General features: G+C 38.3%; 1 protein-coding gene across 1 annotated transcript in view; it reads left to right on the forward strand.

The window, feature by feature from the left end:
* Positions 1–17,001, forward strand: part of SFMBT2 (Scm like with four mbt domains 2) — a 386,915-nt gene that overhangs the window by 132,570 nt on the left and 237,344 nt on the right. Inside the window, exons 2-3 of the mRNA XM_074194176.1 lie at positions 6,751–6,903; positions 15,898–15,992. Of these exons, the coding sequence (XP_074050277.1) occupies positions 6,801–6,903; positions 15,898–15,992 (198 nt within the window). The 5' untranslated portion in view covers positions 6,751–6,800. The remainder of the gene's footprint in view (positions 1–6,750; positions 6,904–15,897; positions 15,993–17,001) is intronic.

A 17,001-nucleotide genomic window follows, 5' to 3' on the forward strand; every position in this document is an offset into this window, starting at 1 on the left:
GTGATGACATATGTGCTATATATGTATGTACCATAAGTGAACAGCAACATTGAGCCTTTAAAAAAATTATTTAAGGCAATGGGGTTAAGTGACTTGCCCAGCTAGGCAATTATTAAGTGTCTGAGGCCAGATTTGAACTTAGGTTCTCCTGACTCTGGGACAGGTGCTCAATCTACTGGCCACCTAGCTGCTTGAACATTGAGCCTTAAATGTAAGGAAAATAGTAAATACTAGAATAAGAAAATAAGAAGTAATAGAAAAAATATCAGAAATTAGAATTGTGATATTTGAGGCAATCCCAGTACCATGATGTTAATGAAGAGCTAAAAATTTTTTTAATTTAAGAAAATTTAAGGAAAATAAATGTAAAGAAAATAGAAAATAATAGAAAAAGAAGTTCGAGTCTTATTGTTAGTGGCAGGCTGTGTTGTATTTGCCACTTGATGTTAATGGAGGGTTCTAGCATTTTAGGGGAGCTAAAGTAGAGTTGATGAAATCTCTGTATTATAAAGTTTTGGAATGAGGAAGTCTCTAGACTGCTGGTCTACCCACCCATTAATGACCAGATCATGACAGCTCTATTCCTGCTCTATATTTTGACACTGGGAAGGCTGATCCAATAAACAACCCATGCTGTCCTTTGGGTTGGTAGAATGTGGTAAGGGGAAGTGATCCAATCAATTCTCCAACCCCAGAGTGTGTCTCATATAATTCAGCTTATCTAATTTTATGACCAGTGAAGGAGAGCCAGTCATATATATGGTCAAGAGATTCAGAGGCTGGAAGGAACTGGCAGAAGACTTGGGGAAGGAGGCTGTCCTCAGTTATGTGAAGGTTCTTCTCTTGACATGCTTTACTTGGTCTAGGAGGACAAAACTAGGAGCAGAGAGTAGAAGTTGTAGAGATATAAATTTTAGAATGATTCAGAAGGGGGGTGTTCTGCTTTAGAGAAAGGCTTGAAGCTTTCAGGTGAAGACTGAATGACCTTTTACTGGGGACAGTGTAGAGAGCATTTGCCATAAGGCACAAGCTCTGATGTCCCTTCCAAATCTAAGAATTCTCAAGGAGGGCCCTTGACCTCAGCTATCCCCTCCTGCCTGGCTGACCAGTCGGCACTTTTTAAACTAGGTCTTCCCCAATAGGTTGTTATCGTAGAACTTTAAATATATGTATATATGCTATATTAAACTGTTTTAGCTGATGCCATACTTTAGTTAATGTTTTAATTTAGAACTTGGTCCCTAAAGAGATTTTTTTTTTTTGTGAAAGATATGATTAGCAAAACATCCACACATATATTTATGTAAATAGTAAGAGAATACAGTGGGGAGAATAAAATTTTGCTCCATCAGCATATGAGTGATTTAGAGAATTAGGTTTCCCAGAGTAAATATTTTCTGTTCCCAGTACTGTGTATATGACTGTCCTCTGTTAAACCCATCTGTCCATCAGGCAGTTGCCTTTTAATTAATGATATTTAGGAACTAATTATTCAGGAATGTTGTTGTTCAAGTTGTTTTTGGTCATGCTTGACTCATCATAACCCTTTTTGGGGATTTCTTGGCAGAGATACTCATTTCCTTCTTCAGCTCATTTTACAGATGAAGAAACTGAGGACAACAGAATTAAATGACAAGAATGGAGCTCATCAAATGATTCATTGGCAATAGTAGACTGGACTTTCCTTTTATACTCTCTTTGGGATTGTGAAGAAAGCAAGCTTATATTTTTGGGGCCATTGGTTCCTGTGATATTGCCTTTAATTGTTGAACATCAGTGTTAGACTTTAAGTTTTGCAAGGGTCAAGAGCTCAGTAGCAGTGTAGTGAATAAAGTGTAGGATTTCAAATCAGGAAGACTCATCTTCATAAATTCAAATCTGGCCAAAGACTAGCTGGATTGGCAAGTCACTTAACCCTGACTGCCTCAGTTTCACCATCTTTAAAATAAGTTGCATAAAGAAATGACAAACCATTACAGTATCTATGCCAAGAAAACCCTACCAAAATGTGGTCATGAGGCATTGGATAAGACTGAAATTATTTAAACAAAGAGTATTCAGCATAATGTTATATGGAGTAAATTTTTTATCATAATAAACTAATGTTTAATGATGGCTTACATTTGGGAATTTCCTATCTGGTTATTGTAGTCAGTTAAAAAAAAAACCTGTGATATATGGGGAAAATGCAGTCAATTGATAAACACTTGTATTTAAATAAAGCTGACCCATTCAGTCACCTACCTTAAAACGAGATAATACCTGCAGAACTTCACATGTTCATTGAGAAGATCAAACCATCAAATCCTGTATAATTGTTAAAGGAGGAAAAAGTAAATGCTTTTGGGTGGCTTGCCTAGTATTAAAGAGCTGGTGTTGAAACTCTTGCTATCTGTGAAATCAATCATGATGATTCTTTTTAATTTTAACTAAGATAATAATGATATTATTATTATTATTATTTTAATGTATCTTCTCCCCGCTCCTGGGCTCACTCTTCTAGTTTCTCCTTTCCCTCATCCTCTTTTCCTGGCAGGATAGGTTCCCAGAGGGGGAGAGTTTTTACTGTTCTCTTCTAGGGTCTAGGGATAACCCTGAGGGATTGGAGGCTTCTGAGGAGTCCCCTTTGAGTATGGCCCCCCAGTATTGATCTGTCATTTGACATCAAATAGCTTTCATAAGATGATAATTTACTGAGATGGTATAGCAAGAAGAGTAGTTACAAAGTGATCCAGTAAACTGAGAAGCCCACTCTCTTTTGAGAGTCCCTGGTCAAGCCTAAAGTACCAACCTGGGCAGAGGACATGTGGGTCTGAGGAGTGCCTCTCATCTTATGGCTTTAACAGTCCTCCTCTCCAGACTGCCTTCTTCTTTTTTTCTTTTTTGGCATTCATTCATTCATTCATTTATTGGTTTATTTATTTTATATTATTACAATAATCTTTTTGTGAGAGTAAATATAACTCCCCCCGCCCCCTCATCAGAAAGAAGTGAAATCTCAAGAGTAGTGAGAAAGGAAAAAAAGTGTATTTCAGTCTGTGTTCAGATTCCAGTGACTCTGTCTCTGGGATGAATTGCCTTTATCATAGCCACCAGAGAAGTTGCTTCAATAGTTTTCCCACAGATGCTATTACAAGTTGCATTTCTCTCTACTCTATTCCTCCCCACTCTCATCTATTCCATTCTCTCTCTCTCTCTCTCTCTCTCTCTCTCTCTCTCTCCCCTTACACCCTGTCCCTGTTCAAAAGTGTGTTGTGTCTGAGTACCCTCTCCCACAATCTTCCTTCTCTTCTGTCACCTACTACCTCCTTCGCTCCCTCTGTCCCCCCGTATTCCATCCCTTTACTTTCATTTTTCTCTAGGGTAAGGGATATTTTATACCCTATTAAATTTGTATGTTATTTCCTCTCTGAGCCACTTTTGATGAGAGTAAAGGCTCACTCATTTTCCCTCACTTTCCCCGTTCCACTCCATCGCAAAATCTTTTTCTTCACTCATATGTGAAATATCTTAACCCCTTCTTCCTCTCCTTTCTCTTCCTCTCAGTACTTTCCTTTACCACCCATTGACTCCATCTTTTTGCTATATTATACCATTATATGCAATTCCTTCTTGGGCCTTCACTATATATGTTCCTTCAACTGCTCTTATAAATGAGAAAGTTCATATGAGTTATCAGAATCTTCTTCCCATGCATGAATACAAACAGTTCAACATCATCAAGTTCCTTATAATTAGTTCTTCTCATCCACCCCCTCTATGGTTCACCAGAGATCAAACTTTCTGTTCGGCTCTGGTTGTTTCAATGGGAAAGTTTGAAAATCCATCTTTTCCCCTGAAAGAGGATATTGAGTTTTGCTGGGTAGTTGATTCTTGCTTGTATACCAAGATCTTTTGCCTTCCGGAATATCATTTTCCAAGCCCTACGAACCCTTAATGTAGATGCTGGCACATCCTGTGTAATCCTGACTATAGAGCCAGGTAGTTGAATCAATTATTTCTGGCAGTTTTTATCATTTTCTCTTTGACTTGGGAGTTTTGGAATTTGGCTATAATTTTCCTGGAAGTTTTTCTTTTGGGATCTCTTTCAGGAGGTGATCGCTGAATTCCCTCAATTTCTATTTTACCCTCTGCTTCTAGGATCTCAGGGCACTTTTTTTTTAAGTTTTTTGCAAGGCAGATGGGGTTAAGTGGCCTGCCCAAGGCCACACAGCTAGGTAATTAAGTGTCTGATGCCAGATTTGAACTCAGGTACTCCTGACTGCAGGGCCAGTGCTTTATCCCCTGCACCACCTAGCCACCCCTCAGGGCACTTTTGCTGTATTATTTGTTGAAAAATGAAGTCTAGGCACTTTTCCTGGTTGTGACTTTCAGGTAGCCCAATAATTTTTAAATTATCTCTAGATCTGTTTTTGAGGTCAGTTGTTTTTCCAATGAGATATTTCACATTTTCTTCTAAATTTTTTTGGTATATTTTATTTTTATTTCTTCCTGATTTCTCACCATCATCCATTTCCTTTAGTTCCATCCTGCATTTGAAGGAGTTATTTTCTTTAGAGAGCTTTTTTATCTCCTTTTCCAGCTGGCCAATTCTGCTTTTTAAGGTATTCTTCTCCTCATTTGCCTTTTGTGTTGCTTTTTCCATTTGGCCTAAACTGATTTTTAACATATTATTTTCTTCAGTATTTTTTTGAATTTCTTTCACCAAGCTGATTTGATTTTTATTATTTACCTGCATTGCTCTCATTTCTCCTCCCAATTTTTTCTCTACCTCCCTTAATTGCTTTTAAAAGTTTTTTTTTTGGAGCTCATCCATAGCCTGGGCCCATTTTCTATTTCTTTTGTTGGATATGGATACAGAAGCTTTGATTTTTGTTATCTTCTGAATCTTCCATGGAACCAAAGTAATATTTTTAATGGTCAGATTCTTCTTTTTCTTTTGTTTACTCATTTCTTCAGGCTATGACTGATTTACCACACTTCCAAGGCTTTGAGTTTTTTTGGCACAACCCACAGGGATCTTAATTCCTCCAGGGTCTTATGAGAGGCTCTGACTGCTCTCTTGTCTGTGCTCTGGTACGTGGATGACCATTGGCCCTCCCATCTGCCCTAGAGCTATGAGGAGGGTTCCTGATCGGCTATGGTGGTATGGGGACCCAGATTGCAAACTGGTTTGGGTGTGGGCAAACAGCAGAGTACTGCTCCAGGGAGAGCAGAGAGACCTCTACAATCTTCCCTGACCCCCTTACTGTCTATGGGGTGAGAGCTCTGGATGTGCTGGGTGGCTCTACCAACTTCTACTGCAGGTTCTCACCACAGGGCTGGTCTGAGGCTGGCGCTCTGCTCAGTGCTCACTCTGGTGTGGCAGAGCTCTATCACCACCCTTTCCAGCTGGCCCCGGTGATCCCTGGGCCAAGAGGTCTGGAAAATGTCCTCTCTGTCACAGACCCAGGCTCCTGGCCTGGCTGTGCTGCAGCTATGGTTCTTTCCAGCCCCTGATCCTGGTGAAACAGACCTTTCTTGTGGAACTTTTAAGTTGTCTTGGACTGGGAAGTTGTATCACTCAGCCTTTCTGGGGGGTTCTGCCCCTCTAAACTTTGGCTAGAGTCATAATTTTGATGCCTTTTGGAGTTTTTTGGAGAATGAGTTTCTGGGAATTCTTGCCTTCACACTGCCATCTTGACAGGCTGCTTTCTTGAAGGTGTTTGGACTGATGGGCAGGCCACTGCTGGGCTGAGCAAAGCAGAATTGTTTGGTGTCTATGCTGGGTCCTGAATGGACGTTGTTGTTCCTGCTGCTGTTAACTCCTCTGCTCTTAACTCCCTGATAACTTTTTCCAATTGATGGATCCCCTTGGCACTTTCATCTCAGGATGCTGGTTCACAAGAAAGAGAAAGTACAAAAGAATCAGAGGCACCATTAACAGGTGGGGGGGGATAAGTCCATGAGATTAAAAGTATTTATTAAACTCAAATCTGCTAAGTTCTGGGGCTACCAAAGGAGGCAGAGTATAGTTTCTGATGATGTTGAGGTTTTAGGGAGGGACATGTGGATCTTTTTGTACTTGGATTCAATTCTGGCCCAATACCATTTGAGTTATCATTTCTTCTGACTATTCAGTCCAGCAGAAAACTCCTGTTCCCACAGATCACTCAAAGCCACCATTTTTTGGTTCTTTCTTCCAAATACCAACTTGGGAGGACAGAACCAAGCCTTCATGGGTCAGTCCCTCCTTTACAACAGTAATAATATTTTTTATATTGTTTTAAGTTCTGTACTGCAGAGTTCTTGGCATATGTATTATCTCATTTGATCCTGACAATAACCCTTCAAGGTAGATTATACTATTATCCACATTTTGCAAAGTGACTTGTCTGGGGTCCATGTTCCTAATAGGTAGCCTAGGCAAGACTGAAACTGCTCTTCCTGACTCCATTCCAGAACTCTTATGTATTACACTGATCATAGTATAGTTAGAATTTATCACCTCTTAGGAACATGATGGCCATCTGTCCCAAAAGCTGGATGAAGTTATGAGTTTGACCATGCTCTATTTTGGTCAGTGAAATGATCCCAGGGTTCCTGATTACTATGGAGTCTTCATCAATACTTTAAATTTTAATAGCCATACTAAAAGTGCAGTAGGACAGGATTTCTTCTTTAGGAGAAATAGGAAATCAACTTGATTGACATGTCCTATTATGTGGCTCTGTTGTCCTAAATGTTTTTTTTTTCTTTTCTTTCTTAAAGGAAACTATTCCCACAGGATGAAATAGGGAGCAGAAAATAGTTTTCCTTGAATGGAGAGCAGTGTATCCTTGGTTTCCAACATGCAAGAGACTTCACATTTGTCACTGGAGAAATGTAACAGTCCAGCCAATGGTAACAATGAATATGATTCAGGTGAGTTGATTTAAACAGGTTCATTTTATTATTTGAATTACAAAATCATTGTTTGTTTTTTTCTGGAATGGGAGGAAGGTAACTCTAGTTTTATATAACTCATTTGAGCAGTCTTTTTCAAAATCATTTTGGATGGTTTGCTTTCATGTTTTTAAAAGTATGCCTTTAGAGTTTTTGCAAGTTGACATTTGAAATTAGTGGCATGATCTTCCCTCATAATCTGAGAACATCTAACATGAAAAGTTTAATTTAAAAGTTGTAAAATTTGGAATGAATCCTTTTTTTCTTGTTTTTTGTCTTCTCCCCCTCCCTCCATCTACCATTTAATCTAAGAGGAAAAGTCTTCAATTGCATTCTAACATTTTTCTTATTAATGATAAATATATGGAGCTGAGGGAATAGTTTCTGAAAGGCTAAAAGTCTAGAATGAACTGAGGTTCTAGGAAAAGCTGATGCCTGTGGAGTCTTCATTATGAATTATGATAACCATAATAAAAGTGCAGTAGGATAAGAGAAAGGACCTATTTTGAAAGGTTTGTTCAGAGAAAATAGAATTTCAGGAGAGCTGGGTCCTCTGCTGAGAGTGGATTGATATAGTGATAGACAGCAGAGAGAGAGAGAAAAGCACATAATTACCTAATTTCTGCTTTAGTTCTGTCTTCACTATCTAGGAGAAGATTATTTAGATGGGAAATTTAAGCCCAGCTATGTGAAGAGATAGTAATAAAACACCTGACTATTTGTGAGTAAAAGCTATTGGTTCAGACAAATTATATCTCAGAATCCTGAATGAACCCACTAAATTGGTACCAATATTCTCTGTATACCTGTGGAGAATGAATGAGGGTCTAGAAGACTCGAAACAAGCAATGTCCTGCTTTTGAGAAAGGCGGATAGCTGAGTGATGCATTGGTGAAAGAATGAATTCCAAAAAATAGGCTCTTGCTGTGAATCCTGTCTACATCAGCTCCCCGGGAACTCAGTTTCCTCTTTTGTACAGTGAGGCAGTTGCACTGCCTGTAAATGAACTGCTTGACCCTCAAGGTCATTTTCAGTTCAGGCTTGAAACACTCTTTGGAATAGGGTATTATGGAGGTGGCTAATAATTTGTCTAGATTGTTAAATTGTTATTTATCATGTTAAATTTTCAGTGTGATAAGGAGTCTGCAAAGGCTACAAATAGGAGTTTTAAAGGTCATTCAAAATGGCTGGCTTGTGGACCCTGAAAGATCATGAGGCTCCAGTGTAAGTTTGTTAACCAAGAACAGGTAGTTCATGCTAACTTCGTTTCTTTTTTTAATGAGATCTTTAGACAGCTGGATTAGAAAAATGCTCTGGGAAGGTTGTATATGGATTTCAGCAAGACATTTGACGAGTTTCTTTCATGAAATCCTTCTGGACAAGATGAAGAGACTTTGAAGGGTAAATAGCTCAGGAAATGAGCTTTCTAAATGAATGTTGATTAAATGGATCAATGTCAACTCACAGGGAAGTCTAATGATATGTCTCAGGGTTTTGTCTTGGACAGATTCTGCTGAACACATTTGTCAGTGACATAGATAAAGACATAGGATTATCAAATTTTTACAGAACACCCAAGATGAGAGGGGTAGCTAATGTGTAGAATGAGGGAGTCAGGATTCAAGACTGATCTTGGCTGGATAAAATAAAGGCCTGAAACACCCTCTGGAAGAGGGCAATTATGGAGATGATTTGTAATTTGTCTAGATTGTTAAATTGTTATTTGTCATGTTACAAATTTTCAATGTGATAATTTATAAACTGGGAATGTGCAAAGGCTACAAATAGGGACTTTATTGTTTTATTATTCAGAAAGTAAGTGACAAAATCCTAATAATGTGGATGAAACTTAATTTAGGAGTGAATTTATATATATATATGTATAATTATTTATTTGAAGAACTGATTGTTGAACATTTATCAGCATAATCTTGTTGTGGAGCTGTGGGAGTGAGAAAACCCAAGTTGAGACTAATTTCTCTCCCACTGGAAATCTCTCTAGAATAATTCCTTTTACACTTAATCATTAGAATTGACATAATCAGGCTGAATATCTCATTAGTGCTTTTTAACACCTCTTAGTTCCTTAGTTCTAGGGCTGTAACTTATAGGAGATCTTTCTTGAACTCCTTTCCTATAGCCTTCCCACTCCTGTGCAGTGAATAGAGAGTTGGTCCTGGAGTAAGAAAGAATTGAGTTCTAAACCAGCCTCAGATACTTATTAGTTGAGTGACTCTGGATAAATCACTTAACCTTTGTTTGCCTCAGTTTCCTCATCTGTAAAATGAATACTAATAATGTTATTGCTATTGTTGTGGGGCAACCAGGTGGCACAATGGTAGGAGGAGGTAAGAGGTAGGAAAACTCATCTTTGTGAATTTAGAGCTGGCCATAGGTACCTAGTAGTTGTGTAACCTTGGACAAGTCACCTAACCCTAGTTGCCTCAGTTTCCTCATCTGTAAAATGAGCTAGAAAAGGAAATGACAAACCATTCCAGTATCCCAAGAAACCCCAAATGGGGTCACAAAGAATTGGATGTGACTTAAAAAAATTGATTAGTTGTGAGGATTAAGTGAGATTATAATTGCTTTCTTTGTCTGGCACATAATAAACATTCTATAAATGTTAGCTATTATTATTGTTATTATTGTTTCTCTGGTTTTATCCCCCAGTGAATTAGGGTCCTTCAGGGCAGGTAGTTTCCATTTTGACTTTTCTTTCCAGTCTCATACATTCAGTAGGTACTAAATAAAAGTTTGCAAGGTTGACCTGAATTAGTATATTTTTTTTTTGGCATGTATTTAAGTTTTTCTTAAGTCTTCCTTTTTTCATCCTGTGCTTGCTGAGTGTAGTGGTTTTCAACTTTTTTTTAAGGTTTTTTTTGCAAGGCAAATGGGGTTAAATGACTTGCCCAAGGCCACACAGCTAGGTAATTATTAAGTGTCTGAGACCAGATTTGAACCCAGGTACTCCTGACTCCAGGCCTGGTGCTTTATCCACTGTGCCACCTAGCCGCCGCCCTGGTTTTCAACTTTTAAAGCTAGCTTTGACCATATCTTGCTTGGCATCTCACCCTCAAGCCATATGCCTTTGGGTGCAGCAGGGCCCCTTTCCACCAGAAGCTTTCTAAAGTTTTCGGAAGCCATCTAAGCACCAACTTTTGCTTCTATGAAACCATAACTGTTTCCTTCTGCTGAAGTGCTTTCTTCTATTCATTAATAATGCTATTGTGTTAGAAATATTATACCTCTTCTACTTGAGGTCTTCCCTTGTTTTGGGAAATTCTGCTCTGATACAGCCGATGGGTCTGGGTACATTGTAGTTCTGTGGCAGTTCCCTCTCCCCCATCCCCTTTTCTGGTTATTCTTTTTTTCTTTTTTCTTTTTTTTTTTTTTTTTGTGAGGCAGTTGGAGTTAGGTGACTTGCCCAAGTCAACTTCTGGTTATACTTGTTATATTGCTTAAAGCATGAATATGATATGATATGATAATACAATACAATATAATATATAATATAAAGGATATATAAGCTTTAAGGTTTGTAAAGTGCTTTATATTTTTTTTTATTTGCTCCTCACAAAAACTCAGGGAAGTAGGGGCTGATGGCATTCCCATTTTGTAGAGAAGGAAACAGGCCGAGAGGGGTTAAGTGACCAGCCTGGGGAGCATGCTCTGATGGTATGTCCGCCGCTCCACCTGTCTTCATGATTTCTGTTGCATCTGGTTTTCTGAGGGTGTGGATCCTTGCCTTCATAGTTGCCTCCAGGAATCTTTTTGTGGTTCTCCCACAAAGAAGAGACACCGTGAAAGTAAAAAGGCATGTTGGAATAAGGCCCTGGGAGGAAGAATGAGGCCAGGGAGTGAGACACCCCATGGGTGCGTAGCTCTGACTGTGGTTTTGGCCTTCCTTGAATGACATATTCAAGCACACTGATATGATAAGCATTAGAGTTGGATTTTGTTAATAAAAATGAACCCCCTTCAATCCTGAGGCCAGTTTTAGAAGGTTTCTCAGCATTTCCTGGCAGCCTACTATGTTGACCACTGTTCAGGGACTGTCTGGTGATCTGTATTGGAACCCGCACTCTGTATCCAGGGATGGCTATTTGAAACAAGCATGGACTTTTCTTAATGTGACTTCTTATGAATTTTCATTCTATCATTATAGGAAAGTTTTGTTGAATAGTGCTTTAGCCTGACCCGGTCTGCAGGAAGCACTTAGAAAGGATTATAAAGGTGTCTGTATCCATGATCCCGATCCTTTTTGAGTTCAAACAGCTGGGTCTGGGTGACCCAGGACACAGCCAGCTCTTCTTCCTCATCTCTCAGTGTCTTTCCATCAGTCCTGAAGAGGATGTGGTGCTTTTCAGATGCAGTCTGAAGAGGAGATGGAGAAGAGGGCCGGGATTGGGAGGGAACAGGAACAGCTTTCCTGCCCTAGTTCTCCCAGGTGTCTTGTCTGCCTGTTGTTGCTCAGGAGTGGACTGTGAGTCTCCTTCACAGCCTCTTCCTCTCCTGTCCTGGTCTGTTTTCCTTAAGATAGCTCAAATAAAAGTGAGGATCAATAACCAACACTGAGTCCTGTAAATGAAATAGACCCAACCTAAATTCACTCTTCCTCTAGCGCGCCAAACACGTGCCTGGAATGAGCCGCAACCCTTGAGGCGGCTAGCAACCCAGGCATCTGCTGCAGACAGAATTGACGTTGTAGCTTGAGAAGCACAAAGAAGGAAGTACAGTAAAGGACAGTTTCTGGGAATCCTCAGCTCTTCAATTTTTGTGTGATAAAAGCAAGCAAAACAATATTCTGACATCATGATAAATGGATTCCTTGACATTATTTTTACAGATACAATAAATGTAATTTCCTGATGAAGTCTATAGATAAAATGTTGATGTAAATGCAGACTGGGGGAATGTCAGGATGAATAGGGGGTTTGTCTTTTTTTTTTCTTTCAGTGATTTTTTTTTTTTATCCTTCAGATATATTCAGGGAATATACAAACTACTGTATTTCTTGGATTTTTCTGTTTAGGAAGCAAGAATTCAAGACTCACCGGAAAAATCAACATCTTTTAACTGAATCTCTTATTCAGTTTAAGATTCAGTTTAATATAGGACTGAATTGATTCACTGCCTGTTTTATGAAATGATTCAAGTAGCACTCAGTAGTGTTATTTCTTTCTGAGTCTGCCCTAATTTAATTTTATAACTTACGAAAATGGCCTTTATTAGGATTTTCCCAGGAATCTTAGCTAGCTTTTTGATACTGTGACAGGTGTCTCGGGGGCCATTGCATATAATTTTACTCATTTGGAGAGTCTTGCCCAACATGCTCATCAGAAGGAGAAATCTCAGTTCTTTTCTCAGAGCCTTGGGTTTAACTGATGTATAGATATGTTCAAAGGTTATCTCCTCCCATGAGATGGCTAAATCTTTTTTGTACTGTACTAAAATGTTACCATCTAAAACTTAGTAAGTTTTCAAAAAGAGAAAAAAATAAAATCAGTAATATCATCCAGAAACTTTCCAGGTGAGAAGGTTGTACCTTACCTGATTTTTAGATGCTTTTAAAATTTGTATATTCTTGCATCATCATCATTTGATGCCACTCTGAAAACTTTTTAAAAATCAGGAGCCAATCACTATTTTTCTTTCTGTACTTGGTTTTTTTTTTTTAGGTTTTTGCAAGGAAAATGGGGTTAAGTGGCTTGCCCAAGGCCACACAGCTAGGTAATTATTAAGTGTCTGAGGTCGGATTTGAACTCAGGGAGTCCTGACTCCAGGGCCCGTTCTCTATCCACTGTGCCACCTAGCCCCACCCTTTCTGTACTTTTTTAAAGGTTGCACACATTGAATTCTAATTGACTGGGGGGCTATAATTGAATACAACAATGTTAATTAATATAAAAGAGCATAGACATATAAATTTTTTTCTTTCTAATCATCTTCCCCCATTTTACCCCCCCCCCCCAAATTTCTACTTCCTCTCTCAGAAGTATATCATTGTTTTAAAATAAACTTAATGTGAGTCAGTGTGGTATAGTAGAGAGGGTGATAGTCTTGGGAGTCCAGAAGACTTGATTTCAAATCTCACCTAGTCACTTGCTAACTGTGTGACACTGGGCAAGCCTTTTAACTAACCCTGCCTCATATTTCTCATTTGTATAATGGCGAGTGGAGGGGTTTGCACTCCTAATGTCCTTTTTGGCTGTTTGCACTCCTAATGTCCTTTTTGGCTTTAAAGCTATGATCCTAAAAGTATTTTTGACAACAAAATACAGTGATTTCTCCCTCTGCTCTCCACTGCCCCCATCCTTTTTGTGAGTTGAGAGTGACTTTTTTATTATAATAATTTAGTAATCTCTGCCTTTCAAATCAAGAAACTTCGTAACGATTGCTCTTGATTCATTTTCCTGTTTTTCTTTAAAATTGAGGAGGTTTGGACTTTTCTTAATGTGACTTCCTGTGAATTTTCATTATATTGATATGGGGAAGTTTTGTTGAGTAGTTCTTTAGCCTGATTCCTGACCTGAAGGAGATCCTTAGAAAAGCTTATTGATTTGACTGGGGAGGGAACTGACAGAATTTCCTTGATAAAAGAAGTTTATAGATCAACTACAAAAATTTGCTCTGAATATATGTGATCTTGTTGCAAATATTTTGAGTTCTGTATTAAGAATTTCTTGATTTTGGGTCTTTATAGAATCTTCTAGTCTCATCAGGAAGTGAGGAAGACCAAATTTGCCTGTTTTCTTTTGGCCAGTTACTGCAATACATTGTCAACAGATCAAGCTCTAATGTTAGAACAGTAGAAAGGTAGATTTAGATTGGTGGAACAGAGTAGATGTATGATTTATAGCAATAAATAAACATAATAATGTTTTGACAAGTATATTTGACAAGTGTAAAGATAAGATTTTGGAATAAGTATTAAATAGCTGGTAAAAATTATTGGGAAAACTGGAAAGTAATATGGCAGAAACTGGAATAGGCAATATCTTACATAATTTATCAAGATAAAGTCAAATTGGATAATGACTTGTATATAAAAAGAGCCATTATAAGAAATTTGAAGAATATGGAATGCATTGGAAACTTATGGGTAAACAAGCAATTTATGAGTAAACAGAAGATAGAGAACCATGTTAGGTGTAAAATGAATAATTTCAATTGTATTAAATGAAAAAATTTTTGTGTAAATACAATAAAAGTCACCAGGATCAGAAGGAAAGCAGAAAATTGGGGAAAAAATGTTTATAGACAGTTCAGTCAGTTCAGTTCAGAGACCCTTTGAAAGGATCATAGAATCTTTTATCCAGGGTTGAAAGGAACCCTTCTAGTCCAACCCCTTATTTTGCAGATCAGAAGGGTCCAAGAGAGGTTAAATGACTTTCTGCCCAAGTCTTAATGGGAAGCATATTAGTTAGAAGGGATGTCAGAAGCCATCTAAACCAGCTGTCACATTTTGCGAATGGGGTCATTGAGAGCCTAGAATATAAAGTGATATAGCTCAATTTACTGCAGTTGGGAATGATCTTGGTAACTTTTTATTCCCCCCCCTTTTTTTTTTCACAGTTGGATATTTTTTTTTCATTTGGTAGGTACAGGGAGATGTAAATTCTTACTTCCTGTGGTATCTGTGTGTCCTATGGAGACAATAGTCAATGAACTTAACAAGCTGAATGAATGTGAGAAATGATTTGTAAAACGTTTTATGTTTGTTGCAAGCATAGTATTAAGTTATTTTGGGGGGCATTTAATCATATTTAAGCTCTTGTCATGTACTACCAGGCACTTTACTAAGGTATTGGGGATACAAAATCCAAAAAAACTACCAACAACCCTAACCGCCCCCCCCCCCCGAAAAACCCCTCCAAACAGTCCTTCTTTCATGGAATTTACATTCAAGCAGTCAGATACCACTTACATGTAAATAGATGCAAAATAGCTGCAACCTATAATGAATTGAGAAAATTCCTAAGAATTGAAAGAATCTAATGAATTCTAATGAAATGGGTAATATCTTTGAATTTTGTAGGTAGATTTTATAGTAAGTTTGCTGTTAACAGAGTGATGACATTAGATCAAAAGCCTGTCAAGGATGAAAGGTTACAATAGAGGATATTGGTTTCAATGTCATTTTATTTGTTTGTCTTTCTGGTTTCACATTATTGGGTAGGTAACTCCCCCTCATTTAGAGAGAATGGTGTTTTGAAGCAGGAATTTTTCTTCGAGTAAGAATGGCATCATTGTGTACCATTAAGGACAGTGGAACAGTGGGGATACTGGAACCTCCAGGTCTGGTGCTTTTCCTGCTACCAGTTAACTAGCCATTTAGTAGGCCTTCAGGAAGTATTCAATGAACAGAATGACCTGAACCTTTCTGATAGAATGTCCTTGATGATAACAGGAAGATTTTTAAATGACCCCAACTAAGAAAGCTGTTTGTATTTACCATACTCTCTGAAAAGCCAAACATAGTGTGAGTACATAGTAAATTCAGTGAAAATATAAAGTAAGAGGAATGAATAAAAAAGTCAGAATGCTTCTGTGTGAAGAGAGATTCCTCATTGCTTCCTTGGACCCCTGGTCATCCCTTGAATGTCCTTTGTAGCTAGATTTGATAACTCCCAACCAGTGTGCTAAAGCTCAGCAAAGATGTCAATGAAATAGAGCAACTTGTTTTTAGAAAGTTTATTAAAACCTTGACTTCTCTAGGATCTCAAAGTGGAATTTCTTCACAGCTTCATTTCCCCAGCAGTCGTTTTGATGACCAAGAAACCAAAACCACCTGCAGAATCCAACAAAATCCCTTTAAGCCAGTGCATCAGTTTATCTTGTGTTAAAGACTTTTCTGCCTGACCAAATTGCTCTTGCCTTTATGTATTTAATTATGAGATTAATATTTTTTTTTGTTTTTTGGAGTGTTTTATTTTGTTTTAAATTGTGTCTTGTTTTATTTTTGAACAGATGAAGGTTCAAGCATGGAAGATCCTGACTTTAATTGGGGTGAATATCTGGAGGAAACAGGCGCAGTTGCTGCCCCTCATACATCATTCAAACATGTATGTAAAACCATCTTTCTTTTTTCTTCTTACTTTGCATATAGATGGTTGGGGGGGGGTGAGTATTGAAATAGATCCTAAACAAGGCCAAAGAAGTAGAAAAGTAAAGAATCGAAGGAGACTCGGTGTTTTTTGTTTGTTTGTTTTAAAAAGTAGTGCTGACAAGGAAATGTGAAGATTCTGCTTTTAGTTACAAGGGTCTACAATAGATAATTCTCTTGTCCATAAAAATAATATCATCTTTGTTGCCATAGACATACCAGCCAGATTGCCAACTTGCCCCCCCCCCAATTTTTCTTCTCAGATATCAAGCACCTAAGCATAAAGTTTAGCCAAGGTAGATCCTCACTCATTGTATGTGGACCAACTGCAGATGGTGGAGTGTTGGGTGTTACACAAAACAAATTAGACAGGTGTTGTTCCTTCTCTCTAGGGGCACACCACCCGAGGCAGGTACTACTAATTCAGACAAATGGTCTGTAAGGAGTGGCAGGGATGCTCTGGTACAACAACCCAGGAGACAGACACTCACTTGTTCAGTTTTATTATGTGACTATAGAACTTTGGTCTGGTGGAAGACCATGATGGTCTTGATAAAAAAATAGCTTTTGCTACATTTTGGTTTTTATGTGACTGACAGCTATCTCTGAATACCCTTTCTGCAGAAATTCTGCAGCTGAGGGTCCCTAGTCTCTGTTCTGCAAGGATTAAGGTGGGTTTCATCATGGCTCCTGGGATTGAGTCCAATCATGATGATAGGACAGTCTCATTATTGTTTAGTGATCTTTTGATTTCTGTTCTCTTTTTATATATTGTTCCCTGAGTTCTGCTCACTTAAGTCTGCATCAAATTATGTAAATCCTCCCATGCTTTTTCAATTTTATCACACTTATTTTCTTACTAGAATTCTTAGGTTGGAAGCTCCTTGAGGGCAGGGACAGCAATGTCTTGCCTTTTTTGTGTCTCTAGTGCTTACTTGGCACAATGCCTGGCACCTAAGAGTGCTTTA

The sequence above is a fragment of the Macrotis lagotis genome, chromosome 7 (genome assembly GCF_037893015.1).
Source record: "Macrotis lagotis isolate mMagLag1 chromosome 7, bilby.v1.9.chrom.fasta, whole genome shotgun sequence".
Taxonomy (NCBI): domain Eukaryota; kingdom Metazoa; phylum Chordata; class Mammalia; order Peramelemorphia; family Peramelidae; genus Macrotis; species Macrotis lagotis.